The 27465-nt window shown below is 38.5% G+C and overlaps 1 protein-coding gene and 1 long non-coding RNA gene across 3 annotated transcripts in view; both read right to left on the bottom strand.

Moving 5' to 3' along the window:
* The window catches only part of ABCB7 (ATP binding cassette subfamily B member 7), a 126511-nt gene extending 100219 nt beyond the window's left edge, over positions 1-26292 (bottom strand). For both annotated transcript variants that reach the window (XM_021080712.2, XM_001928719.6), the window contains exon 1: positions 26103-26292. In XM_021080712.2, the coding sequence (XP_020936371.1) occupies positions 26103-26270 (168 nt within the window). In that variant the 5' untranslated portion in view covers positions 26271-26292. The remainder of the gene's footprint in view (positions 1-26102) is intronic.
* Positions 17973-25653, bottom strand: LOC146394661 (uncharacterized). The gene is made up of 3 exons (XR_014835655.1): positions 25050-25653; positions 19233-24820; positions 17973-18741 (listed from the first exon to the last, which is right to left on the bottom strand). It is a non-coding gene; the product is annotated as an uncharacterized LOC146394661 (long non-coding RNA).
* Positions 26293-27465: the final 1173 nt, after the last annotated feature.

A 27465-nucleotide genomic window follows, 5' to 3' on the forward strand; every position in this document is an offset into this window, starting at 1 on the left:
ATAGCTAACTAAAATAATTCAAAGCAGAGACTCAAGCATGTGTACATCCTTGTTCACAGCAGCATTATTCACAATAGCCAAATAGAAGCAACCCAAGTGTCCACTGACAGATGAATGGATAAACAAAATGTAATGAAGACAAAATGGAGTACTGTTAAGCCTTAAACAGGAAGGAAATTCTGACACATACTACAATGTGGATGAAGCATAAAGCCATTATACTAAGTCAAAAATACCAGTCATAAGAAGACAATATATTATATGATTCCAATTATATTAAGTACCTAGAGCAAATTCATAGAGATGGAAAGAACAGACATGTTTTACTGTGCTTCACTTTATTGCACTTCACAGATAATGAGGGTTTTTTTTTTTTTTTTTTACAGATTGAAGGTTTGTGGCAGTCCTGTGCTGAGTAACTCTATCAGCACCATTTTTCCAACAGCATTTGCTCTCTTCCTTTCTGTGTCACATTTTGATAATTCTCATGGTACTTCAAACCCTCCACCAGCAAAAAGATTATGACTCACTGAAGGCTCAAATGATGGTTAGGATTTTTTAACAATAAAGTATTTTTTAATTAAGGCATATACTTTTTTTACACATAATGTTATTGCACACTTAATAGACTACAGTATAGTGTAAATAAAACTTACATATACTAAGAAGCCAAAAAATTCATATAACTAGCTCTGTGATATTCATTATAATGTGGTGGTGGTCTGGAACCAAATCTGCAATATTTTCAGGTTATGGTTGTAGAATGGTGGCTGTCAGAGGTAGGAAAAAGGGGGGAATAGGGTATTAATTAATAGTTAATTGGTACAGAGTATAAGTTGAAGATGAAAAAGCTCTGGAGATGGATGGTGGTAATTACTGCACAACAATGTGAATATACTTAATGTGACAGAACTGTACTCTTCAATATGGTCAAAGTGGTAAAGTTTATGTTACATGTATTTATCCACAATAAAAAGAACCAAATTTTTTTAAAATATCAGATGCACTGAAAACAGTGAAGTTATAACACTAAATTCCTACATTAAAAATGAAGAAAGATCTCAAATAATCCAACTTCACATCTTAAGTAACTATAAAAAGAATAAACTAAACCCAAAGATAACAGGAGGAAGTAAATAATAACAATTCAATGGAGATAAATGAAATTCCTAGAAACATAAGATCTACCAAGACTGATCATGAAGAAACAAAAACACAGCCTAGTGACTACAGATAATAATACTGAATTTTACCGCTGACACTTGAACAAGGGTTTGAACTGTGAGGGTCCACTTACACGAGAATTCTTTTCAACAGTAAATACCATAGTACTACACAACCTGCAGCCAATCGAATCCATAGATGCACAATCATGAATATGGAGGGAATGCCCATACAGAAGGCAAACTATAAGTTACATGCAGATTTTCAACTGTGCAGAGGGTGGCACCCCAAACCCCCCACATTGTTCAAGGGTCAAGTGCATATTTGCTAGTTGCTATGAGAGTAAATTTTGTCTTTTTTTTTTTTTTTTTTTTTTTTAGGGCCACACCCACGGCAATATGGACGTTCCCAGGCTAGGGGTTGAATCAGAGCTGAGCTGCTGGCCTCACAACATGGGATCTGAGCCGCATCTTCGACCTACACTACAGCTCACAACAATGCCAGATCCTTAACCCACTGAGCAAGTCCAGGGATCAAACCTGCGTCCTCATGGATGCTAGTCGGGTTCGTTAACCACTGAGCCATGACGAGAACTTTGAAAGTTCTTATCACAAGAAAAAAAAAAAACTGTAACTGTGTGAGGTGATGGATGTTAACTAATTGTGACAATCATTTCACAAAATATACATATATCAAATAATTAAGTTGTATGCCTTAAATTCATACAATATTATATTTCAATTATATCTCATTAAAACTGGAGAAAAAATTGAAAACAAGTGCTCAGGGACAAGTATATTACATGTACATACTTGTCTACAACAGCACAATTCACAATAGCCAATAGGTAGAAATGCCCAAAGGTCCTCAACAGTTGAATGAATTAAAAATTGTGTTATAGGGAGTTCCCGTCGTGGCGCAGTGGTTAACGAATCCGACTAGGAACCATGAGGTCGCGGGTTCGGTCCCTGCCCTTGCTCAGTGGGTTAACAATCCGGCGTTGCCGTGAGCTGTGGTGTAGGTTGCAGACGCGGCTCGGATCCCGCGTTGCTATGGCTCTGGTGTAGGCCGGTGGCTACAGCTCCGATTCAACCCCTAGCCTGGGAATCTCCATATGCCGCGGGAGCGGCCCAAGAAATAGCAACAACAACAACAACAACAACGAAAAAGACAAAAGACAAAAAAAAAAAAAAAAAAATTGTGTTATAGGAGTTCCCGTCGTGGCGCAGTGGTTAACGAATCCAACTAAGAACCATGAGGTTGCGGGTTCGGTCCCTGCCCTTGCTCAGTGGGTTAACGATCCGGTGTTGCCGTGAGCTGTGGTGTAGGTTGCAGACGCGGCTAGGATCCCGCGTTGCTGTGGCTCTGGTGTAGGCCGGTGACTACAGCTCCGATTCAACCCCTAGCCTGGGAACCTCCATATGCCGCGAGAGCGGCCCAAGAAATAGCAACAACAACAAAAAAGACAAAAAGACAAAAAAAAAAAAAAGACCCAACCCAGCAGAGGGGCCCAGGGGAGTCCAAGAGGAACGGGATGGAGTTGGCACGGGGCGCAGCTGTCCCGGGTTGGAACAAGAGGGTGGCACACTCTTAAAAAAAAAAAAATTGTGTTATATACATATACATACAAAGAAATATATCCAGCCATTAAGATCCATCCATCCAGGATGAAGTACTGATACATTCTACAATGCAGATGAACCTCTGAAAGATTATGCTAAGTGAAAGAAGCCAGACACAAAAGGTCACTTATTATATGATCCCATTCACATGAAATATCTAGAACAGACACAGCCATAGAGACAGGGTGCAGAGCAATGAGGGCTGGGGACTTGGGGAAAATAGGAATGGGGAGACATTGTTTAAACAGGTAAGAAGTTTTACTTTGGAGTGATGGATATGCTTTGGAATTAGAGGTGATGGTTGCACTACACTGTGAATATATTAAATGCCACAAATTGTTTTCTTTGAGATGATTATTTTCATATTATCACCTAGTAATTTTTAAATTCACCTACTGAATTTGACCTTGTAATTTTTAAAAAGTAATCTATTACAAAATTATATCAAGGGTCTTTAATCAGAAGTAGCAAGTGAAAAATTGGACACATGTTTCTGAAAATACAATTTATCAAATAAAATAATAATCACAATTAAACAGTATTACAGGCTTCATGTGAAATTATTTAACATTGCTAGTTGAAAGGTTATTAAATTTTAATAGCAAGGCCAGTGAATAGATTTATTTGTGGATACTGGCAGTTCCCAGAACTTATAACTGATTGTTTTAAAAATGTACAGTCACCTAGCATCTAGATCTTGATTTCTAAAGAGCATTTTTCAATAAGAAGCACAGGATTCCATGTAGAGAGGGCTGATTTCAAGGCCAGAACAGGGAAAATAAAAGATGAACCTGGAATACTATATGGTACCAGAAAGTAAGGAAGTGCTTGGCAAAGGATAGGGGTACGTCCAAAGCATACAGGAGCCAATCTAAAGGAGTTTCCAGTGGCCCTAAGCTAGAACAACTAGAACAGCAAAATAAAAACTGAGAGTATTAAATTCTAACCCATGGAATACAGTTTATTAATATCTATGAATTCATCCTGATATAAATAAATAAGTAAACAATTAAAGGAGGGAGAAGGTACAAGCTCTTCTTTACAGAAGTCCCATTAATAAATGTAGAAGGAATGAGGGAAACAAAAAAATGTACCACAGTTAGAACTGTTATATATATGCTAATGTTAGCTGGTAAAGATTAGGGGAGAAGTATATTTGCTTAAGAATCTCCCTTAAATTTTGGAGATTAATCCCTTGTCCATCAATTCACTTGCGAAGATTTTGTCCCATTCTGTGGGTTGTCTTTTCGTGTTGTTTAGGGTTTCCTTTGCTGTGCAGAAACTCTGAAGTTTGATTAGGTCCCATTTGTTTATTTTTCCTTTTATTATCTGAGAAGATGTTGCTGTCGTTTATGTCAGAGAGTGTTTGGCCTAGGTTTTCCTCTAAGAGTTTTATAGTATCTGGTGTTATACCTAGGTCTTTAATCCATTTGGAGTTTATTTTTGTGTATGGTGTTAGGGAGTGTTCTAATTTCATTCTTTTTCATGTGGCTGTCCAATTTTCCCAGCACCACTTATTGAACAAGCTGTCCTTTCTCCATTGTATATCCTTGCCTCCTTTGTCATAGATTAGTTGGCTGTAGGTGCGTGGGTTTAATTCTGGACTTTCTATCCTGTTCCACTGATCTGTATTTCTGTCTTTGTGCCAGTACCATGCGGTTTTGATGATTGTTGCTTTGTAGTATAGTCTGAAGTCTGGGAGACTGATTCCTCCAGCTCCATTTTTCTTTCTCAGAATGGCTTTGGACAGACTGAACTTCTTTGCAGAACAGATGCTGACTCACAGACATTGAAAAACTTATTGTCTCTAGAGGAGACAGTTTGGGGGGTGGGGGGATGTGCTTGGGCTGTGGGATGGAAATCCTGTGAAATCAGATTGTTATGATCATTATACAACTACAGATGTGATAAATTCATTTGAGTAATTTAAAGTAAATAAATAAATAGATAGATAGAATCTCCCTTAAGGTGTTTTTTAATTACAAAGGAGAAAACAGTACTTCTCCTTGGAGAAACCCAGTAGACACCAGCTTGACCAAGCAACGGCTGTTAACATCACCAGTAAGAAGGCACATCAACACCATATCCTGATATGATGTACTGAAAAGGACATAGATAATGTTTTACTGCTTAAGACACTGTAATACGGCTTCCACCACACCATCACTCTGTTTTATCAGGAATACTAAATAATCTAATTCCTAATCCAATACATTTTGCACATTCATCTTACATACCCTCTGTTGCATAGTACTGACCATTCCTTCCTTTCTAAAACCCTCTCCTCCCTTGGCTTCTAGACATGTTGTTTAATCTCTTTGCCCCAAAATACCCTTTTCTCATTCATCCACCATACCAGTATCTACCTACACAACCTTCATCACTCATCTATAAATTCTTTGTTTGGAAAGTCTTCCCTGACCTCTCTAGGCCGAGGATAGTTCCCCTCATAAACCCTGCACATACCTCTATTAAAGCACTTACCGGAGTTCCCGTCATGGCGCAGTGGTTAACGCATCCGACTAGGAACCATGAGGTTGCGGGTTTGATCCCTGGCCTTGCTCAGTGGGTTGAGGATCTGGCGTTGCCGTGAGCTGTGGTGTAGGTTGCAGACACAGCTTCAGATCCTGTGTTGATGTGGCTGTGGCGTAGGCTGGCGGCTACAGCTCCTATTAGACCCCTAGCCTGGGAACCTCCATATGCTGTGGGAAGTGGCCCTAGAAAAGGCAGAAGGACAAAAACATAAAATAAAGCACTTACCACACCTTATTTGAATAGTTGGTTACCTGTTTTCTCCTCTAAATCATGATTTCCTGGAAGGCAAAGGCTATGACTTATTCATGGTTGTAGTGTCAGTACCTAGCACAATGTCTGCCAAATGGCAGGTAACCAATAAATATTTGCTAAAAAAAACTGGCTAAAGATGGTGGCATGTTCTTTTTGTAAATGTAAAGCTGTGATAAGTGGTATTAAACTCTAGAAACACGAGAATAGTACGATTTTGCTATTTTTATGTGTGACAATATTCTAAGCTAATAACATATAAGAATTCATCTAAAAGACAGTTTTATAATAGGTTTATTTAAATAGATTTACTCGAGCTGTTCATCAAATCAAACATTATAGAATTGCACAGAATCCTAAATAAGAAGTAAAATTCATTGATTTGAGTTGTGAAAAGTAGGGCTAGCAAGATGAAGGGGAAAGAGATGAGTGAAAAGACATGGGTTGTAGTGTCAGTTCTCTCACTAATTAGGTAGGGTGTAACCTGATTGCTTGAGAAACAATAGTAGTCTAACCACGTGAGCTCTATAGGCAGTCCCCACAAAACCCATTACCAAAAACGATGTTTCATCACAGAACCATAAGCCAAAATTGTAATGGCAAAATTTCAAGCACTTTACAATTCACAAACTACCTTAACATCCATCATTTCGCTCGATCTTCCCCAGAACTGTCGCAGACAGGTAAGGTCTTATTCAAATGTCCCTTTTATAGCCTAAAAACACTGAGACTGAGATAAAAAGTAGGTAAGACAAAACAAATATACTCTCCTGCTTCAAAACCTTTCATAAACTTTCAAAATCTTTCAAAATGCTGTCATGATGTTAAAATGCTTGGTGACAAATCCTGACAACCCTTCCTCATGACAGGCAGTACAGGCCCTTATCACTTCTCTTCTATATTACTTCAATATCCTCCTAACTGATGTCCTTATCTCCAATCACTGCCAATTTCCAATCTACCCTTCAAACTGCAGCCAGAATCATATTCTTAAAACAAATCTGATAATACCGTCCCTACTTAAAATTATTTTCGAGGTCAGCCATGTCCAGTAGAACTTTCCATGATTACGAAAATGTTCTATATCTGTGTAGTCAATTACAATAGCCACTCAGGAGTTCTCTTGTGGCTCAGCAGGTTAAGGATCTGGCATTGTCACTGCAGTGGCTTGGGCAGCTGCTGTGGTGAGGGTAAAATCCCTAGCCCAGGAACTTCCATGTGCCCACAGGCACAGCCGAAAAAGAAAAAAAAAGACAACAGCCACTGAGACACATGTGGCTATGAGCACTTAAAATATGTTTATTGTGAGTAAGCGACTAAGTTTTTCAATTTATTTATTTTTAATTGAAATTTAAACAGCCACATGTGGTTAATGCTTACTGTACTGGAATATGTAGCTCTAAGCAATAGGGAGGCTTTTTTTTCGATCTTTGCAAAAACCAATGAATAAATAGGTTATACTAAAGTATTAGATCAGACCTGCCTTTTTCTTTTTCATGCTTTCTCCATCTTTCAGTAGCTGGTATATACTTTTTTCATAATTTTTTGTAAATACAAGAACTTGATTTTGAAAAAAAAAACGAGTGTAGATCTTTACTAGGCAGCATCAAATATGTAGAATACCCATGTTACACAGCAACTGAAGAAACCACTGAGATGAAGAGGAAAGACTGGGACTTAATCTTCAAAAAAATCCCCCAATTCCTTAGTAAAGGGATAACCCAAACTGGCTAAATCTAAAAGCTGCTGAATACTTTCAGGAAAGCTTCTTAAATAAGTTAAAGACTTTTTTACATCACAAAAAAAAACAATCAAGGATTGTTAGCAAGGATGCTAAAGTGCATTACTAGTAGATAAAACAACCAGAGTTCAATAAATGCACACATTAATACAACCTATCCCAAAAGGTCAGATCACAACTGCAAAGTTTAAGTATGAAATTTTTCTCATTATAGAAACAAGTATATAAAACAATGCCAGGGAGTTCTCATTGTGGCTCAGTGGTTAATGAACCAGACTAGCATCCATGAGAATGCAGGATCCATCCCTGGCCTTGCTCAGTGGGTTAAGTATCCGGCCTTGTGGTGGATACAGCTGTGGTGTAGGTTGCAGACAAAGCTTGGATCCCACGTTGCTGTGGCTCTGGCGTAGGCCAGTGGCTACAGCTCCAATTGGACCTCTAGTCTGGGAACCTCCATATGCCGCAGGTGTGGCCCTAAAAGACAAAAGCAAAACAAAAAAAACAATACCAAACTACAATAACAAGCGAAAGTTCCTTTTTACTCTCCTCTGCCATCCCAACCCATCCCCTCTATAGAGGCATGTTTGTGGTATGTTTCCAGTTTTCTATGTATTTACATACACACACACTGTTATGAACAGAATTGTTTTTCCTCCAAATTCATCTTGAAGTTCTAACACCAGTGTCTCAACTGTGACTATATATGTAGATAGGGCCTTTAATGAGGTTAATTAAGGTTAAACAAGGTTATTATGATGGGCCCTATCTAATAAGACTGGTATAGTTATAAGAGATTAGGACACAGACATGCATAGAGAAAGGACCTTGTGAAAACAGAGACAGCCATCTGAAAGCCAAGGAGAGACAGAAGAAATCAACCCTGCCAACCCCTTATCTCACCTTACCTCAATCTACCCTCCAGAACTGAGAAAATAAATTTATTATTTAAGCCATGCAGTCTGTGTACTTTGCTGTGGCAGTCCCAGCAAACTAATACACACACACAAACACACAGCTGTTAAGTCACCACAGTTAAGAATGACCGCAGCAAAAGTTCATACTTGGCAAATATTTACACACTCAAAAATATGAATATATTACAATGACAAATCAACACGTTACTCAAGAAAAGTTAAAAATAATTTGATAAGTAAACTGAAATAGAAGCCTAAACTTTGCTTTTTTATTACTCAATGAATTTATTACATTTAGAGTTGCACAATAACCATCACAATCCAATTTCCATCCCACAACCCAAGTGCATCCCGACCCCCGAACTGTCTCCTTTGGAAACCATAAGTTTTTCAAAGTCTGTGAGTCAGCATCTGTTCTGCAAAGAAGTTCAGTCTGTCCTTTTTTCAGATTTCACAAGTCAGTGAAAGCATTTGATGTTGGTGTCTCTTTGTATGGCTGACTTCACTTAGCATGATAATTTCTAGGTCCATCCATGTTGCTAAAAATGCCAAAATTTCATTCTTTTTAATGGCTCAGTAATATTCCATTGTGTGTATATACCATATCTTCTGGATCCATTCCTCTGTCGATGGGCATTTAGTTTGTTTCCAGGTCTTGGCTATTGCAAATGGTGTTGCAATGAACATCGGAGTACATGTGTCTTTGCGAGTCGTGGTTTTCTCTGGATAGATGCCCAGGAGTGGGATTGCTGGATCAAATGGGAGTTCTATGTTTAGTTTTCTGAGGCATCTCCATACTGTTTTCCACAGTGGTTGCACCAATTTACAATCCCACTAACAGTGTAAGAGGGTTCCTTTTTCTCCACACCCTCCTGAGCACTTATTGCTTGTAGACTTTTGGATGATGGCCATTCTGGCTGGTGTTAAGGTGGTACATCATAGTGGTTTTGATTTGCATCTAATAATGAGTGATGTTGAACATCTTTTCATGTGCTTTTTGGCCATCTGTATGTCTTTGGAGAATTGTCTATTTAGATCTGATAAGAAGCGTTCTAATTTCATTCTTTTCCATGTGGCTGTCCAGTTTTCCCAGCAACACTGATTGAAGGGGTTGTCTTCTCTCCATTGTGTATTCTTGCCTCCTTTGTCATAGATGAGTTGACTGTAGGTGCGTAAGTTCAATTATGGGGTTTCCATCCTGTTCCACTGATCTATAGTTCTGTCTTTGTGCCTGTACCATATGGTTTTGATGACTGTAGCTTTGTAGTACAGTCTGAAGTCAGGCAGCCTGATTCCTCCAGCTCCATTTTTCTTTCTCAGAATGACTTTGGCTATTCTGGGTCTTTTGTGCTTCCAAACAAACTTTAAAATATTTTGTTCAAGTTCTGTGAAAAATGTCCTTGGTAATTTGATAGGGATTGCACTGTATCTGTAGATTGCCTTAGGTAGTATATTCATTTTGATAATATTAACTCTTCCAATCCAAGAGCAACTATTTATGTCATCTTTGATTTCTTTCATCAGTGTCTTATAGTTTTCAGAGTACAGGTTTTTGTCTCTTTAGGTAGGTTTACTCCTAGCTATTTTATTATTTTGGATATGATTGTAAATGGGATTGCTTCCCTAATTTCCCTTTCTGACCTTTCATTGTTAGTATATAGAAATGCTGTTGATTTCTGTGTATTGATTTTGTATCCTGCGACTTTGCCAAATTCATGGATGAGCTCTAACATTTTTCTGGTAGAGTCTTTAGGATTCTCTATGCATAGTATCATATCATCTGCAAATAGTGATAGTTTTCCTTCTTACTTTCCCAATTGGATTCCTTTTATCTCTTTTACTTCTCTGATTGCTGTGGCTAGAACTTCCATCCAAAACTATGCGCAAGAGTAGTGGCGAGAGCGGACATCTTTGTCTTGTTCCTGATCTCAGTGGGAATTCTTTCAGCGTTTCACCATTGAGAACGATGTTAGCTGTGGCTTTGTCATATGTTGCCTTTATGATGTTGAGGTAGGTTACCTCTATGCACACTTCCTGAAGGGTTATCAGATATGGGTGTTGGGTTTTCTCAAAAGCTTTTTCCACATCTATTGAGAGGATCATACAGTTTTTATTCTTCAGCTTGTTAATGTGGGGTATCATATGGTTTTTATTCTTCAGTTTGTTAATGTGATGTATCACACACTGGTTGATTTGCGAATATTGAAGAACCCTTGCATCCCTGGGATAAGTCCCACTTGATCATGATGTACAATCCTTTTACTGTATTGTTGGATGTGGTTTGCTAGTATTTTGTTGAGGATTTTTGCATCAGTGTTCATCAGTGAAATTGGCCTGTAGGTTTCTTCTTTTCTGGCATCTTTGTCTGGAGTTGGTATCAGGGTGATGGCGGCCTCACAGAATGAGTTTGGGAGTATCCCTTCCTCTGCAAATTTTTGGAATTGTTTCAGAAGGATACGTGTTAGCTCTTCTCTAAATGTTTGGTAGAATTCACCTGTGAAACCATCTGGTCCTGGACTTCTGTTTGATGGAATTTTTTTAATCACAGTTTCAATTTCAGTTCTTGGGATTGGTTGGTTCATCTTTTCTATTTCATCTTGGTTTAGCCTTGGAAGATTGTACCTTTCTAAGAATTTGTCCATGTCTTCTAGGTTTTGTTTTACTGGCATATAGTTGCAATATAGTAGTCTCTTATGATCCTTTGTATTTCTATGATGTCCGTTGTTACTTCTTTTTCATTTCTAATTTTCTTGATTTGAGTCTTCTCTTTTTTGCTTGAGAAGTCTAAGGGTTTCTCAATTTTGTTGATCTTATCAAAGAACCAGATTTTTCTTTCATTCATCTTTTCTATGGTTTTCATCAATTCCATTTCATTGCTTTCTGCTCTGCTCTTTATGATTTCTTTCCTCCTACTAACTTTAGGTCTTGTCTGTTCTCTCTCGAGCTGCTTTAGATGTAAAGTTAGCTTGTTTATTTGAGCTTTCTCTTATTTCCTGAGCTGGGCTTGTACTACTATAAACTTTCCTCTTAGAACGGCTTTTGCTGCATCCCATAGCTTTTGGAGTGTCATATCTTTGTTGTCATTTGCTGCTAGGTATTTTTTTTATTTCCTCTTTGATTTCTTCAGTGATCCATTGGTTGTTGAGTGCATGTTGTTTCATCTCCACGTGTTTGTGTTTTTTTGCCGGTTTTTTCTTGTTGTTATTTCCAGTCGTATAGCGTTGTGGTCAGAAAAGATGCCTCATATGATTTCAATGTTCTTAAAGTTACCGAGGTTGGATTTGTAGCCCAGGATGTGGTCAATCTCAGAGAATGTTCCACATGCACTTGAGAAGAATGTGTATTCTGTTGCTTTTGGATGGAAGGTCCTATAAATATCTATTAAGTCCATCTGGTTTAATGCTTCATTCAGGGCCTGTGTTTCCTTATTGATTTTCTGTCTGGATGATCTGTCCATTGTTGTAAGTGGGGTGTTCAAGTCCCCCACTATGATTGTGTTAGTGTCGATTTGTCCTTTAAGGTGTTAGCAGTTGCCTTATATATTGTGGTGATCCTATGTTGGGTGCGTAGATATTTAAAATTGTTATATCATCTTCCCTTTGGTTATTAGGTAGTGTCCTTCTTTGTCCCTTAAAATAGTCTTCATTTTAAAGTCTATTTTGTCTGATATGAGTATTGCTACTCCAGCCTTCTTTTGATCCCCATTTGCATGAAATATTTTCTTCCATCCTCTCACTTTCAATTTGTATGTGGGTCCCTAGAAGTGAAGTGGGTCTCTTGAAGACAGCATGTATATGGGTCTTGTTTTTGTATCCATTCAGCCAGTCTATGTCTTTTGGTTGGGGCATTTAGTCCATTAACATTTAAGGTAATAATTGATATGTATGTTCTTATTGACATTTTATTAATTGCTTTGGGTTTGTTTTTGTTGCTCTTTTTGCTTCCCTTCTTCTCTTGTTCTCTCCTCTTCTGGTTTGATGACTATCTTTAGTGTTGTATTTGAGTTGATTTTTCTTATTTGTTTGTGTATCAATTGTAGAATGTTGGTTTGCAATTATTCTGAATTTTTAATATAAGAGTCTATATATATAGGAGATTGTTGTTGGTCTCTTAATTGCAAGTGCATCTCCAGTGTCCTGCATTTGTACCCTCATCATGATTTCTGATTTTGGTGGCATAATCGTGCATGGATGATTTCTTATCTTTACTGTATATATACCTTTACTGGTGAGCCTTGTCATTTGTGGTATTTTTGTTTCCTGTTGTTGTCGTTTCTTTCCTGCCTAGAGAAGTTCCTTTAGTATTTGTTGTAAGGCTGGTTTAGTGTTGCTGAATGTTCTCAACTTTTGCTTATCTGTGAAGGTTTTGATTTCTCCTTCAAATCTGAAGGAGAGCCTCGCTGAGTAAAGGAATCTTGGTTGGAGGTTTTTTCCTCACGTTAAGTATATGATGCCACTCCCATCTGGCCTGCAGAGTTTCTGCTGAAACATCTGCCGATAACCTTATTGGGGTTCCCTTGTATGTTATTTGTTTCTTTTCCCTAGCTGCTTTCAAGATTTTCTCTTTGTCTTTAATTTTGGTGAGTTTGATTAACATGTGTCTTGGTGTATTCCTCCTTGGGTTTATTTTATGTGGTCCTCGTTGTGCCTCCTGGATTTGAGTGGGTGGTTCCTTTTCCATGTTAGGGAAGTTTTTGGCTATTATCTCTTGGAATAGTTTTTCTGTCTCCTTCTCTCTCTCTTCTCCTTCTGGCATCCCTATAATACGGATGTTGGTGTGTTTCACTTTGTCCCAGAGTTCCCTGAGACTCTCTTCATTTCTTTTCAGTCTTTTTTCTCTTTTCTGTTCTGCATCCGTAATTTCCACTAATCTGTCCTCCACCTCGCTTATTCTTTCTTCTGCCTCCTGTATTCTGCTGTTGGTTGCTTCTAGTGAATTTTTTATTTAAGTTTTTGTATTTTGTATCTCTTCTTGTTTAAGTATTATATCTTGTATCTCTTTGGTCAGTGTTTTCTGTAAGTTATCCATCTTTGCCTCCAGTTTATTCCCAATGTCTTGCATCATCTTCAGCATCGACAGTCTAAAGTCTTTTTCCTGGAGGCTGAGAATCTCCTGATCACTTAGCTGATTTTCTGGGTTTTTTTTTCTTTCTCCCTCATCTGAGTTACAATTCTTTGTCTTTTCATTTTCATAGGTTTTTGGTGTGGTGACCTTTCTACAGATAAAGAGTTGTAGCCTCTCTTACTTCTGGTGTTTGCCCCCCTTGTGACTGAAGTTGGTACAGGGGCTTGCTGTAGGCTTCCTAATGTGAGGTACTGATGCCTCCCCACTGGTAGGTGGAGCTGATCCCTATCCCTCTGGTGCATGGGGCTTTGTCTCTGGATGAGATCAGAGGGGGTTGTGTGCCTAGGGGGGTCTTTAGGTAGCCTGTTTACTGAGGGGCGGGGCTGTAATCCCACCTGGATTATTATGTGGTCTGGGGCTTCTCAGCGCTGATGGATGGGGCCAGATTTTCCCAAAATGGCCTCCTCCAGAGAAAGGCATGCTGCTTAATATTCCCAAGAGCTTTCCTTCCAATGTCCTTCCCCCAAGACAAGCCACATTCACCCCTGTTTTCCCATGATGTCCTCCAAGGACTGCAGTCAAGTTCGACCCAGATTCCTGTGGAGACTTTGCATTTTCCTGGGACCCAGTGCATGTGAAAGTCTGCGTGCACCTTTTAAGAATGGGGTCTCCATTTCCCCCAGTCCCATAGAACTCCTGCACACAAGCCCCAGTGGCCTTCATTGCCAGATGCTCTGGGGGCTCTTCCTCCCAGTGCCAGATCCCTACATGCTGGAGTATGATGTGTGGCTCAGAAATCTCACTCCTGTAGTTGAGCCTCCATGAAGTAGTTACTTTCCAGTCTGTGGGGCTTCCTGCCCAGGACGTATGGGTTTGCTTATATCGCATAATCACCCTTCCTGCCTCTTGATGTCACCTCCTCTTTGTCTTCTGGTGTAGGATATCTTTTTGAAAGTTTCCTGTCCATTTGGTTGAAGATCGCTTAGCGTTTAGTTGTAAATTTTGTTGTTTTTAGGAGAGAAGTTGAGCTCCAGTCCTTGTATTCCGCCATCTTAATCCCATCTCCTCCTAAACTTTGCTTTTCTACTATGCTTTGAAAAGCATGGTAAGTTAGTAGTTTAAAAGACTACTCTCCGAAAACATCAGTATCTGAGAAACTACACTCTTAGGATATAGCTTCTCCACTCTAATGTCTTTCCCCTCTGAATGTGATAAAGAAAATATCATCAGAGAACTAATAACAAGCCAAAATACAGACTTGCAGTTAAAATTGCTACAAGGAGTAAAACTGTATATACCTTATTAAAGAACTCCATCTTCTAAGTCATTTTCTTAGCAAAAGATTACAAATAAAGTAACTCAAAAAATCTGAAAAGCGTATGTGCTTTGATTATGGAGCAAAATCTGACATTCAGCGACACTATCCCACCACAGTACCACCTAATGACATAAATCCAATGAACAAACTTAAGAGGATGCTGTCAAGTTTAATAATTCCACAATCAGATTATGATTTTGCTGAAATATACACTATGTAGAAAGTGAGTTTTCTATTCCAAATGTATAGTGTCAAAACTAATATTATGTATTCTTATATTAGACTTTGTTTTGATTTGGTTATAGGGTTTAATCATTCGTTTCATAAATATTTTCTAAGTGCCTGCTACATGTAACATACTCAGCTCTGTGGAAGTTTTAAAACAAAAATAGATGGCTGGAATGTATCTGCCTTTTAGGTGCATAAAAGCTTATCTCCTCCACAAGACACACATGATAACTGTACTTGTAGAAAATGGTGTTACAGAAGTTCAGAGGAGGGAGATATCAATGTCTTATAAGCTTACAAGGGACAGTTCTATGGAAAACAGAAACAGGGTATGGCATGAAATGAAAGAACAAAAACAAATAAGCAAAAGGTCCAAGGAACAGAGAACAATCCAGGGTGGTTGGATGAACAGGGTATTTATAGGGAAAATAATAAGGCTAACAATCTAGTTAGGTGGAAAATCCTTTAGGGCCTTGAGCAGCAGGCTAAGGTGTAGAGACCACTGAAGCCCATGGGAAGGGAAGTGACACTTAATCAGAGTTATGCTTTAGGAAGAATAATCTGGATGTTTATCTGAGGGATGGGTTGGAAGGGCTAACACCTCGAGGCAGTGAGAAAAGTCATGCATAAAGTTACAAGGCCTAAAACTAGGACATAAGTTGAGGGACTGAAAAATGACAGAATGGGCCATCGCTACTACAATGAAATGTTCACCTACCTCACAAAGTTACTGTGGAGATCAAATGACACAATAAAAATATTTGAAAAGTATATTTACTCACTAGTGTCAAACCTTACAAGGGTGTCAAAAGTATAAGTGAAGACTTTAGAGAGAGATTTTAGGAAAAGGAGAAAACCAAAACAACAAAAATGTCACTTGTGCAGGCAGCTGAATATATACCTATTAAAATTACTAAAATATTAAATAATAAAGCTACCTAGCTTTGGTAAAGACTGAGTACCAAGAAAAAGAATGCTTAAACTTAAAAAGAAACAATTTAAAATTATGTAAGCAATGTAAAAATTATGTACACAATAAGAACTGGAAGGGGAAAATGGAAAATTAAGAGGTGAGACATCACATTTTTATTAGATGTGATTTTATATCATTAAAAAGGGAAATTATAAACAAAAGAAAAAAGAAAAATTATAAGAGTCACATACAGAACAAGCAATTTTGCCTCTACTATATACTGTTTTACAACATGAAAATAACACACTCCTTTGAAAAACTAACTTTAAGATCACAACATTAAGTATCAGTATAGTACTATATTTTCCATTTAGTCAAAAGTTTGATATAAGCAAAATAGGTTTCCATTCCATTTGTACACTTACTGCCCAGTGACAAGTGCCCTTTATTCTGCCATTGACTACTTAGAAGAAAATCCATTAGAGACCCACCAGCATGCAATATTTATCAGGGATTCTCTAATCCCCCTAATTTTGCATGCAAAATGAAGCGTATATGAAGCATTTTTCTAGGGGGATGGCTCTTAACAGCTTCTCAAAGGGCCAACTGTTCTAAAAGAAAGTTCAGAAACACTATTATGAATTTTTCTCGCCCCTCCTATTAATCTCAATAATCAATTCAAATCAATATGTTAATGGTTTATAGAATGTTATTTATTCAACTACTTCTGAATGAGGGGGTCCTCAGAATCCTCTTCTCAATCCCCAATGCCACTTGTAGACTAAAACCTTTTTCTTTCCATTCCTTATAATTTATAGCCTATATAAGCTTCAACTTTATTTACAACTTTTATAGTAAAGCCACTACCCTCCACCACCTCCTTAGAACATTTTCTACCTTCCTAGATGATTTAAGAATCTAGCTTAGTTTTCCTTCACTCTAATTCCATCTCCCCAACACTAGCAAATACTAAACTTATTAATCATCAATCTCAGTTCTTCTACTTCTATACTTAGATCAATAAGTAGTATGAGAAGGGGCAGGACAATACAAATTTGCCCTCTTAGGGAGGGATAAATTAGGAGTTTGGGATTAACATATACACACTACTATATATAAAATAGGTAATTAACAGGGACCTACTATATAGCACAGGGAACTCAATATTCTGTAATAACCTACACGGGAAAAGAATCTGAAAAAGAATGGATATATGCATATGAATAACTGAATCACTTTGCTGTACATCCAAAACACAACGCTGTAATCAACTATACTCCAATATAAAATAAAAATTAAACAATTAAATAGTGTACCCTTTTCCAAAAAAAACAAACAAATCTGCCCCATTAAAAATTCATGTGGAAGAAAAAAGAAGTTCCCATTGTGGCTCAGTATCCATGAGGATGCAGGTTCCATCTCTGGCCTCACTCAGGGGTTAAGGAACCAGCATTGCCATGAGCTGTGGTGTAGGTCACAGATACAGCTCGGATCTGGCGTTGCTGTGGCTGTGGCCTAGGCTGACAGCCATAGCTTCCATTCGACCCCTAGCCTGGGAACATTCATATGTCACAAGTGTGGCTATAAAAAGCAAAAAAAAAAAAAAAAAATCATGTGAGGGAGTTCCCATTGTGGCAGAGTGGGTTAAGATCTGGCGTTGTGTCTGTGGTGGTGCTGGTTTAATTCCTGGCCCAGCACAGTGGGTTAAAGGATCTGGTGTTGCTGCAGCTGTGGTATAGGTTGCAGCTCCAGCGTGGCTTGGATTCAATCCCTGGCCTGGGAACTTCCATATGCCACTGGTACAGCCATAAAAAAAAGTCTGTCATGGGGAATTCCCTGGTGGTTCAGTGGTTAAGGATATGGCATTGTCACTGATGTGGCTTGGCTTGCTGCTATGGTGTGGGTTTGATCCTTGGCCCAGGAACTTCCATATGCCAAAAAAAGTCTGTCCTGATATTCAATAAAAGATTTATTAACTTAAGAAATCCCTTCTTATATGCACATGAAATCCCTCTTCCTGCAACTGAAGTCTATGCCCCGGTACTATAAACTAATATTCCAGGTACATTCAGGTATCGCTGAACTCATAAGAAAGATAGCTTTTAATTTTTTTACAATTATTCTCCAGTTACTTTAAATGTTACTGAATCACCTCTCACCCTCTTCAGTTCTATGCCAAATAATCTACTTGAAAACATCCTTAATTTTTTCCTGTTAAGTTCTGTTTTTCATTTTCTTATTACATTTTGTGTCGTCTCAGTATTCACTGTAGTTTTTTGACACACATTTTATGTATCATGAAACTTAAATCTTAAAATTAGGGTCTCTAAAAAGCAGAGTAGGATTATTTCCCTAGTGTTATTATATTCCAACCTCAGTCATTATGAAGGCCAGAAGTAAAATCTCTTAACTTTTAACTACTTGGTTAACTATCAGCAGCTAGTTACCAGTGGGAGGGCAGGAAGGGGGATCTTACACACTGCCGGAGGAAATTCAAGTCCCCACCCTTTGTCCATGATGTCAGAGCCAACAAATGAAAACAAAACTGTGCCTATCCAAAAGAACTACTACTAAATGGAATTTATAAGACAAGTAGACTAAAATAAAAGGTGTGCCATACCTCAATGGCAGTATCTCCTACAAACCAAAGAGAAAGGACAGACTGCTTTGCTGTATGCGATAAGCCTAAGAACACAAGCCAGTCAAAAACAAATGAAGAGTTCCACTTCCAGCAAAACAACATAATGAGCTCCTTAGACCCACTCCCCAGCAAAACTGGTAAATTTTGTAAAAAGACAACCATTTAAAGTCCCTAGAAATGGTCCTGGGGGCATATAGCAAATGAAATATCACTTACTCAAGAAAATCTACGAGAGCTCAGCAAGAATGGCAAGTGTCTATAGTATTTAAACCAAGACATACTCCTTGGAGTTCCCGTCATGACTCAGTGGTAACAAACCCAACTGGTATCCATGAGGACGAGGGTTCAATCTCTGGCCTCACTCAGTGGGTTAAGGATTCAGCACTGCTGTGAGCTATGGTGTAGGTTGCAGACACGGCTCAGATCCCGTGTCACTGTGGCTATGGTATAAGCTGGCAGTTACAGCTCCGATTCAACAGCTAGCCTGGGAACTTCCATATGCCACGGGTACAGCACCCCCCCAAAAAAAATTAAAAATTAAAATTAAAAAAAAGACACACTCCTCGCCTCCCTACTTCCAATTTGGCAATATGGAAACTCCACTTGAGACTGACTCAGCTAGGAGCACAGTGCTCCATCTGCCCCAAGCTCCTAGCTGAAAGACTATCTTCCTGGGAAAGGCAGGACATCAGCATTTCTCATCCTTCCCCCAACAACCTATTGCTGAAGCTAAGTTCTGAGCTAACAGAGTCAAGAGGCAGGGTCTGCCTTCTTCCACATATCCCCTACTAGAGACTCTACCTTGAGTGTGGTGCCACCAAGTTGAGTGAGGCTCAAAGTCACTCTGGCCTTAACTTGTAAGAGAATGGCTCCATATCAGGAGAGGCAAGTCAAAAAGACCTGAAGCTACTGCTCCCCCGAACTCCATCTGGCACTCAACCCCTAAAGTGGGGGTATCACTCAAAGGAAAGCCACTACCTTCCCCTATCCCCAGCTTCAAGGCTGTGACTGGGAGATTTTGCCTGGGAAGAGAAGGCCCTAAAGCAGACAGCTCCTAACCCCTTGCCATAGAAACTGACTTCATACAACTAGATGTGGATTAGTTCAAGCCTAAGGGTGCTCTCAAATACAGTGGAGGTTGAGGGTGAAAGGCAAGGGGGAGGAAACTAGTGGAATCATTGGACTGAACTGTAGGTCAGCTGGTTTGTCCCCATATAACCAGAAAACTAAGGAGGGAGATAGCTGGGAGGACACTGCCTAGGGTCAGAACAAATCTCAAACACTGACCTCAGCAGTCTTCACTTCAAAGGAACCCCAATCTGATTACTTTAGTTGGTGAAACAATTTCTGCCCCAGGACACTGCTGAAAACGACAGTGCAATCTGCCAGCAACAAATGGAGCATAACTGGGAAAAAGCCAAAGAGAGCCTCAGCAAAACCACTGTCATCCCAGGGTGACTGTGGACATACCTAAGGCTATGCTCTTTAAGGCAACGTTGCCTAAGGAGCAACATCAGAGGGACTAACACTGTGGAGTGGGGGGCAGGGTGAGGGCAGAGAGGGCACTAAAATAATCCAGCCAGTCGCTAAACAAATAAACAAGTATATAACAACAATAAGCCCTGGGAGGGAGGGGACCAGTATCCAGAGTTACAATATTAACTAAAATGTTCAGTTCCAAAAAAATTGTGATACATGTAAAGAAAGATGAAAATATAACTTATACACTGGGGGTGGGGGGGCGGCAAGCAAGTGAAACTGTCTGCGGTTTTGAGATCAAAGAAAAAAAGCCTTCAGAGCTGTTTTTATAAATATATTCAAAGACTAAAGGAAACCATGTTAAAGAAATAAAGGAAGGTTTGATGACAATGTCACATTGCATGTAGAATATCAATAAACAGATAGGAATTATAAAAAAAGATTCAAATGGAAATTCTAGAGTTGAAAAATACAATAACTGAAATGAAAAATTCACTAGGGGGCGCAACAGTAGATGTGAACTGGCAGAAGAATTAGTGAGGCGTTCCCTGGTGATCTAGTGGTTAGGACTCAGCACTCTCACTGTTGAGGCCCAGGTTCAACTCCTGGTCTGGGAACTGAGGTCCCACATTAAGCCACCACATGCTGCAGCCAAAAAAATGATAATAGTAAGAATAATATTTTTTAAAGAAAGAAATAGTGAACTTAACGATTAATAGAAATCATGCACTCTGAAGAATAGAGATTTTTAAAAGAGTGAAAAAAAAAAACAGATCCTCAGAGAAATGTAGGACATTATTAAGCACACCAATATATGCACAATGAGTATGCCAGAAAGAAAGGAGAGAGATAAAGGGGAAGAAAAACTACTTGAAGAAATAATGGCTGAAAACCTCCAAAGCGTATTAAAAAGAACAAAAATTTACACATCTAGGGAGCTTGACAAATTCCAAATAGAAAACATGAAGAGAGCCATGGGCACATTACAGTAAAAATACTTGAAAGCCAAAAACAAGGGGAAAATCTTAAAAGTAGCAAAAGAAAAAAGAGTCCTCACTAACAAGAGAACCCCAATAAAATTAACAACTGATTCCTTAGCAGAAACAATGCATAGGCTGGAAGGCAGTGAGATACAACATTCAAAGCACTTATATGTGGGAAAGATATTGTTCGATAATGAAGGCAAAATAAAGACATTCCCAGACAAACAAACACTGGAAGACCCCCTTACCTGCAGAACCACCTTACAAGAAATACTAAAGGAAGTTCTTTAGTAAGAACTGAAAGCAAGTGACCCCAGATTGTAATTCAAATCCACACACAATAAAGAAAGCACAGGAAAAGGTAATTCTGTTTATATGAATGATTCTATAAATGCATACTTTTTCCACTTTCTTCTTTGTACTGACTTAAAAAGACACTGTATAAAACAACATGCATATAACGTACGGTTGCACCTACAACATATAGAGGCACAATATACTTGCCAATAACAGCACAAAGGAGATAGGTGAAAGCACAGCTGTACTGGGAAAGGAAATTACTCCAGATGATAACTTGAACACAAGAGAACAAATGAAGAAAATCAGAAATGATAAATACAAAGGTTAATATAACAAAAGCCATAAATATTTACTCGCCCTCCTTTCTTTTCTCAGCTTCTTTAAAATTATATAAATTCATAATAACTATGACAATGTATTGTTAGGATAGGAACATATTCATAGATGTAATATGCACAAAAATAAAACAACAAAGGGGGGGAGAACTAGAACTATACAAAAGTAATGTTTCTATATCTCATTAGAATTAAGTTATAAAATTCTCAGAAGAAATCATAACGGTACATCTTCATGACCTCATATTTGGCAATGGATTCTTAGCTATAACACCAAAAGTATGACAAAAAAATTAAACAGATAAATTTGACTTCAACAAAATGAAAAACTTTTCTGCTTCAAAGGACACTATCAAGAAAGTAAAAAAACAACCCACCAAACGGAGAAAATATTTGCAAATCGTATATCTGACAAGGGACTTGAATCAAGAATAAAGACTCCTGTAGCTCAATAATTTTTTATTGGTCTTTTTTAGACCAATAATCCTATTAAAAATTGGGCAAAGGACAACCTGAACTGACATTTCTCCAAAGAATATATATGAATGGCCAATAAGCACATGGATAGATGGGCAACATCTTTAGTCATCAAGGGATTACATATCAAAACCACAAGGAGACATGACTTCACACCCACCAAGATACCTAGACTTAAAAAAGTCAGATAACAACTATTAGCTAGGATATGGAGAAATTGGAACCCTCATACACTTCTGATTGTAATGTAAAATGTTGCAGCCACTCTGAAAAACAGTCCAGCAGTTCCTAAAAGAATTAAACACAGAATTTACCATATGACCCAACAATTCTATTCTTAGGTATATATCCAAGAGAAATGAAAACTTCTGTCCACATAGAACTTGTACATAAATGTTTATTGCAGAATTATTCACACCAGCCAAAATATGGAAACCACTCGAATGTCTATCAACTGATAAATGCATAAAGACAATCATTCACATCTGTATCACCAAATATTATTTAGCCATAAAAACTTACATAGCATTTAACATATGCCATAACATGGACGAACCTTGAAAACAACGCTAAGTGAAAGAAACCAGTTCCCAAAACAAATATTATCTGGTTCCATTTATATGAAATGTCCAGAATGGACAGAGCATAGAGACTGAGCAGAGATTAGTGGCTGCATAGGGCTGGTGGAGGAAGGGGAAGGGAGGTGATAGCTAAAAGGGTAGCAGGTTTCCTTTGAGGTAATGAAAATGTAAAATGACTATGATTTTGGTAGTATGTATAACTGAATATACTAAAATCTATTGAATATGCTAAATTTGTTGAATCGCACACTTTAAATGGGTAATTGTAAGATGTGTGAATTAATCTCAATAAAGATGTTTAAATAAAAACAAATGAAGAAAGTATATGATCAGTGTCAGAATCAAGAGCCAAGATTTATTAAGCATAGATTAAAAAGGCATTATGGATTAAGTATATGATGCCTCAGTTTCCACCAAATAAATATTAATGAAATAAACTCAAAAGTCTATCACTCAAAATTCATAAGTTCTTTTAATATTAACTAGTGTAGCAGAGAGGCAACTGTATAATAATTACAGTTTAAATCTTATGGAGTTCCCTGGTAGCCTAGCAGATAAGGATCCGGCATTGTCACTGCTGTGGCTCAGGTTTGATCCCTGTCCCAGGAACTTCTGCATGCTGCAGGTGTGGCCCAAAAAAAAAAATCTTATCATATGAAGTCTTCCAACTTTAAGAAAAAACTTTGTTTCAGGTGTTTCCCTTTGTGAATAGTGATCTAGTAATTACTAGAGAAATATCTTTACAATTCAACAAACATTCACTGTGTGATTAGTGTCTGCCACAGTCTTAATTACTCTCATATAAATATCTAACACACAGAAGTCAATAAAAAATGACCTTAATGGCTGTCATTTATCTATATTAGAACCTAGTTCCCTCATCTGCAAAATCAGAAGAGCTGTATATGATTATTTTCTAAAGCAGTATTGTTCAATAGAAATTTCTGCCATGATGGAACTGTTCCATATCTACATGGCTATTCAGCCATTAAAATGTGGCTAATACAAATAAAGAATTAAATTTTCAATTTAATTTAAATTTAAACAGCCACATGAAGATAGTGACTACCACACTGCACAACATAGCTCCAGGGCATAATCCTTCGTGGAAAACATTTTACAATGCATCCCAGTAACCACATATATGAGGAAGTGTATACAAATACTCAAACTACATAAAATAATACTTCCCTTAATATGTATAAAGCATTGATATTTTCTTTCCTACTCTAAAAACGTGCTGATTCAACCCACTAACATGATTTCATAACACTGCGCTAAGGTTCCTTTCACCTCTAAAATATGCTATAAATACTAATGACGAGTTCCCTGGTGGCCTCGAAGTTAAAGATTGGGCATTGTTTGTCACTGCTGTGACTCAGGTTTGCTCCATGGCCTGGGAACTTCCGCATGCCTTGGGTATAGCCAAGAAAAAAAAAAAAAACCTACTAATGATTGTGCTAAAAATATGCATTCAATATTTTGTAATTTTAATCACAAATCACTAATTAATCTGAAAATTTGCATCAGGTTCTACTTTAAAAGCCTTATAATTAGTCCTTCATCTCCCTGTTAAATCCACATTTTTATAAAAGAGGCAAGAGTTGCATGCCTTTAAGAAGTAGAAAACAAGGGTAGCATCTTTCCTTTGTTTTTCACACTTCCAGAAATGGTAACCAAAAGAAATGGTAGGAGGTAGAGGAGAGAGTGCAGGAAGGAAGCTGTGGGAATAATGTTCATGTAATGAGAAAAAGCTAACTTTTTATTTTCATCACTCCCCTCTGAAACTCCTAATGCCTTCTCCTTCCCCCCATTCTTAGAGCCTGAAAGTCTTAACTTTACTTCATCTCAACTTTATCTGGCTCATTAGAGGACTACAGAACAAGACTGGTTCCCAAGAGAGCACATGGAACAAACTTTCAACTATGAAGTGCTTTCAAAAAAACCTTAATAAAACAATCTGGATTTGTTTCTCTAGCCTAATCTGCCATTTCCCATCATGAACTCCTCACTAGACTAAACCAAAAGCAGTTCAACAAAAGGTTAATGCTCCCTCTTACCTGTAGGCCTCTGCATATACTACTCTCTCTTCAGTTAACTTCTGATTTTTCAGGTCTTGGCTTAGACATCCATTACTCAAGGCAATTTTCTCCACCTCAAGATTAGTCTTGATGCCCCTCATGTATATTCTTCCAGTACTTTGTACCTTCCCCATCATTACACTACTGTATTATAATTGCCTATTTACTTGCCGTTTATGTATTTCCCTTACTAGACTTCCCGTGTGGCTCACAACGTGTTTCCCTTACTAGATTTTAAACTCTTTAAGGACAGGGCATATATTGTCACTGAGGTTATGATATTCAATAATTATTGAACAAATGGATATAATTCCTTCAACATCCCACATGCCTAGTGTCATTCTCTATACTCCCTGCGTGGAATGTTCTCCCCAGTTCTACTGCCAGCATGAGATCCTCTTTATAGTTAGTCCTTAATTATCACTATTCCCTCTGGATGCCTACATCCCTTATTGTTCATATTATTCATTGATATTTAAGCTATAACCTTTTTTTTTCATTATTCTTGTAATGTGCAGATCCGATTCCTTAACTAAAATGACCAATTTTGAAGATATTTACTGTGTTTGTTTCTCTTGGTACCCCTTTATCTAGCACAGCACTACGTACATAGTAGACATTAAATATTTGTTGACTAAGAATCAAAATTTAAGAGGTTGTTCCTCATATAAAGACAACATTTTACTGATACAGATGAACAAGGGTTCCAATTAAACTTTTTTGCCAATTATAGGCAATAAAAAGATATACTGAGGTACAAATAATAACAATAAACTGTTCTTGAATGAGAAATAATAATGGACGCAAGTATTGAGGCACTATAGCCATAGCTACATTCATTAATTAAAGGTAAGTAGCTTTCTGGCTTCCAAAGTGACCTGCGTATACAGAACACCATCTTCAGATCAAAGGATAACCGTGTTTACATATGAAGTTAGGGCGGCCTGTTTTGCAGAGAGATAATTACGGTTTTGGCCTATCAAGGAGCACTGTCAGCAAGAGAGCTAACTCAATTTGCCGCCTGTTTATAGGTAGCTTGTTATAATATTCCAGTGCCCTCAAAATTGCTACCTCCGACTGAATAAAATCTTAACGATTGGCAAATTAGTCCCAAATTTCATTACTAACCTTGGAAAGTAGCCCAGTTTTCCCTGCATTTAGAAAAGTAAACAGTCTTGGAATGGTGTCTACCCTAGCTCGTAAACTCAGAAAAAATTGTAAATCCTGCGAAAGTCACCAGCGTTCCAGGTGTCCTCTGCCTGGAAACGTCTGTCCGTTCTTATTCGCTGTAACCCAAAGGTTTTCTTCATCCCTTCCTCAAATTTCTAACCCTAATTTCTGTCACTTACTGATGTTCTAAATTAGCCTGACAACCTTTCTTTTCGGCGCTCTCTCTGACCCGAGGACACAAGGGCAACCTTTTCCCTACAGGTCCCCTTGTCCTTCACCCTACACTTTCCTGTGAACGGCATCTCACCTGGGAGGTCCGCGCAGTTCCCGAGCCGCCGAGCTGACTTGACCTACACTGAGCACCTGGGCCGCCGATAGAGACAAAAGGCCGGATCAGAATCACACCGTGCCGGCGCTTTTCGAAAGCAGCCGCCGCAGCTGCCCAGCGCCAGGAATGTATCGCGAGCAGCGCCATCTTGAGCGAGGAAAGAGGAACCGAGAGCAGAGGATTGTGGGACGTTGGCGGTCCGAACTCCCCAACTAAATCCCCTCCTCCACCCCTTCCCCACCCCCCGCGGTTCCCGTCCAGGGCCGAGACCGGAAATCGCTTCTCTCTGAAGACTAAGAGGCTTTAGCGAAACCGCATTTTTTTCCTTCTAGGGCTGGTCTTTTGAGTGTTTGTCTTACACAACCGGGAATAACTCTCTTTTCCTAGATTTGTTAGCTAAAATACGGGATGCACAGGTAAATCTGAATTTCATATAAACAGTGAGACTTTCTTTTTTTTTTTTTTTGTCTTTTTGCCATTTTCATGGGCCACTCCTGCGGCATATGGAGGGAGGTTCGCAGGCTAAGGGTCGAATCGGAGCTGTAGCCACCAGCCTACGCCAGAGCCACAGTAACGCGGGATCCGAGGTGCGTCAGCAACCTACACCACAGCTCACTGCAATGCCAGATCCTTAACCCACTGAGCAAGGCCAGGGATCGAACCCACGATCTCATGGTTCCTAGTCGGATTCGTTAACCACTGTGCCACGATGGGAACTCCCTTTTTTTTTTCTTTTTTTTTTCTCTTGACTTTTCGTAGTGTAATTATATACTAAATATCGCATTTGATACGTCTAGTAGCCCTATCTTGATCATTTCACTCTTCTTCTGCCCCCAACTCGGAGCCAAAATCTACTCTCTTCATTTTCCCTCTGCATATTCTTATCATTCTCCTGTGTACTAATGTTCAGGGCAGATTAAACTACAGATACTGAATTCCCCAGGGAGGAGGTTTCATCTGTGAAATTCACTACCTGTAAGATTCACTTGTCTCGTAAGTGCTTTCTCTTGGTAGATTGTTATCGCACATACTTTGGAGCGGTTTTCCTTTGATCTGTTGCTCTTGGGAGGATTTTATACACGCACACACACTCCTTTACATTGCTACTTTGCCTCTCTATACCTCTTCCCTTCAGTTTCTGCAGCATCTAATTATTGCAAAACAGATGGTAAAATGAAAATGTATGTAGAGAAATCCATGTTTTAAGAAAGGTTTATATGCTTTGTCACCAATATCATCCAACAAAATGATGTTGAAATATGTTTACAGTTATCTGGGAAACTGCATTTCCAAGTGTAAATGTTACCTGAAACTCTGGGGACAGTAATGTTTGCAATTTTCT

This window comes from Sus scrofa, chromosome X (genome assembly GCF_054392235.1).
Source record: "Sus scrofa isolate SSC_HxYL_T2T_F1_AM1 chromosome X, Sscrofa_HxYL_maternal_Yorkshire_Landrace_v2.0, whole genome shotgun sequence".
NCBI lineage: Eukaryota > Metazoa > Chordata > Mammalia > Artiodactyla > Suidae > Sus > Sus scrofa.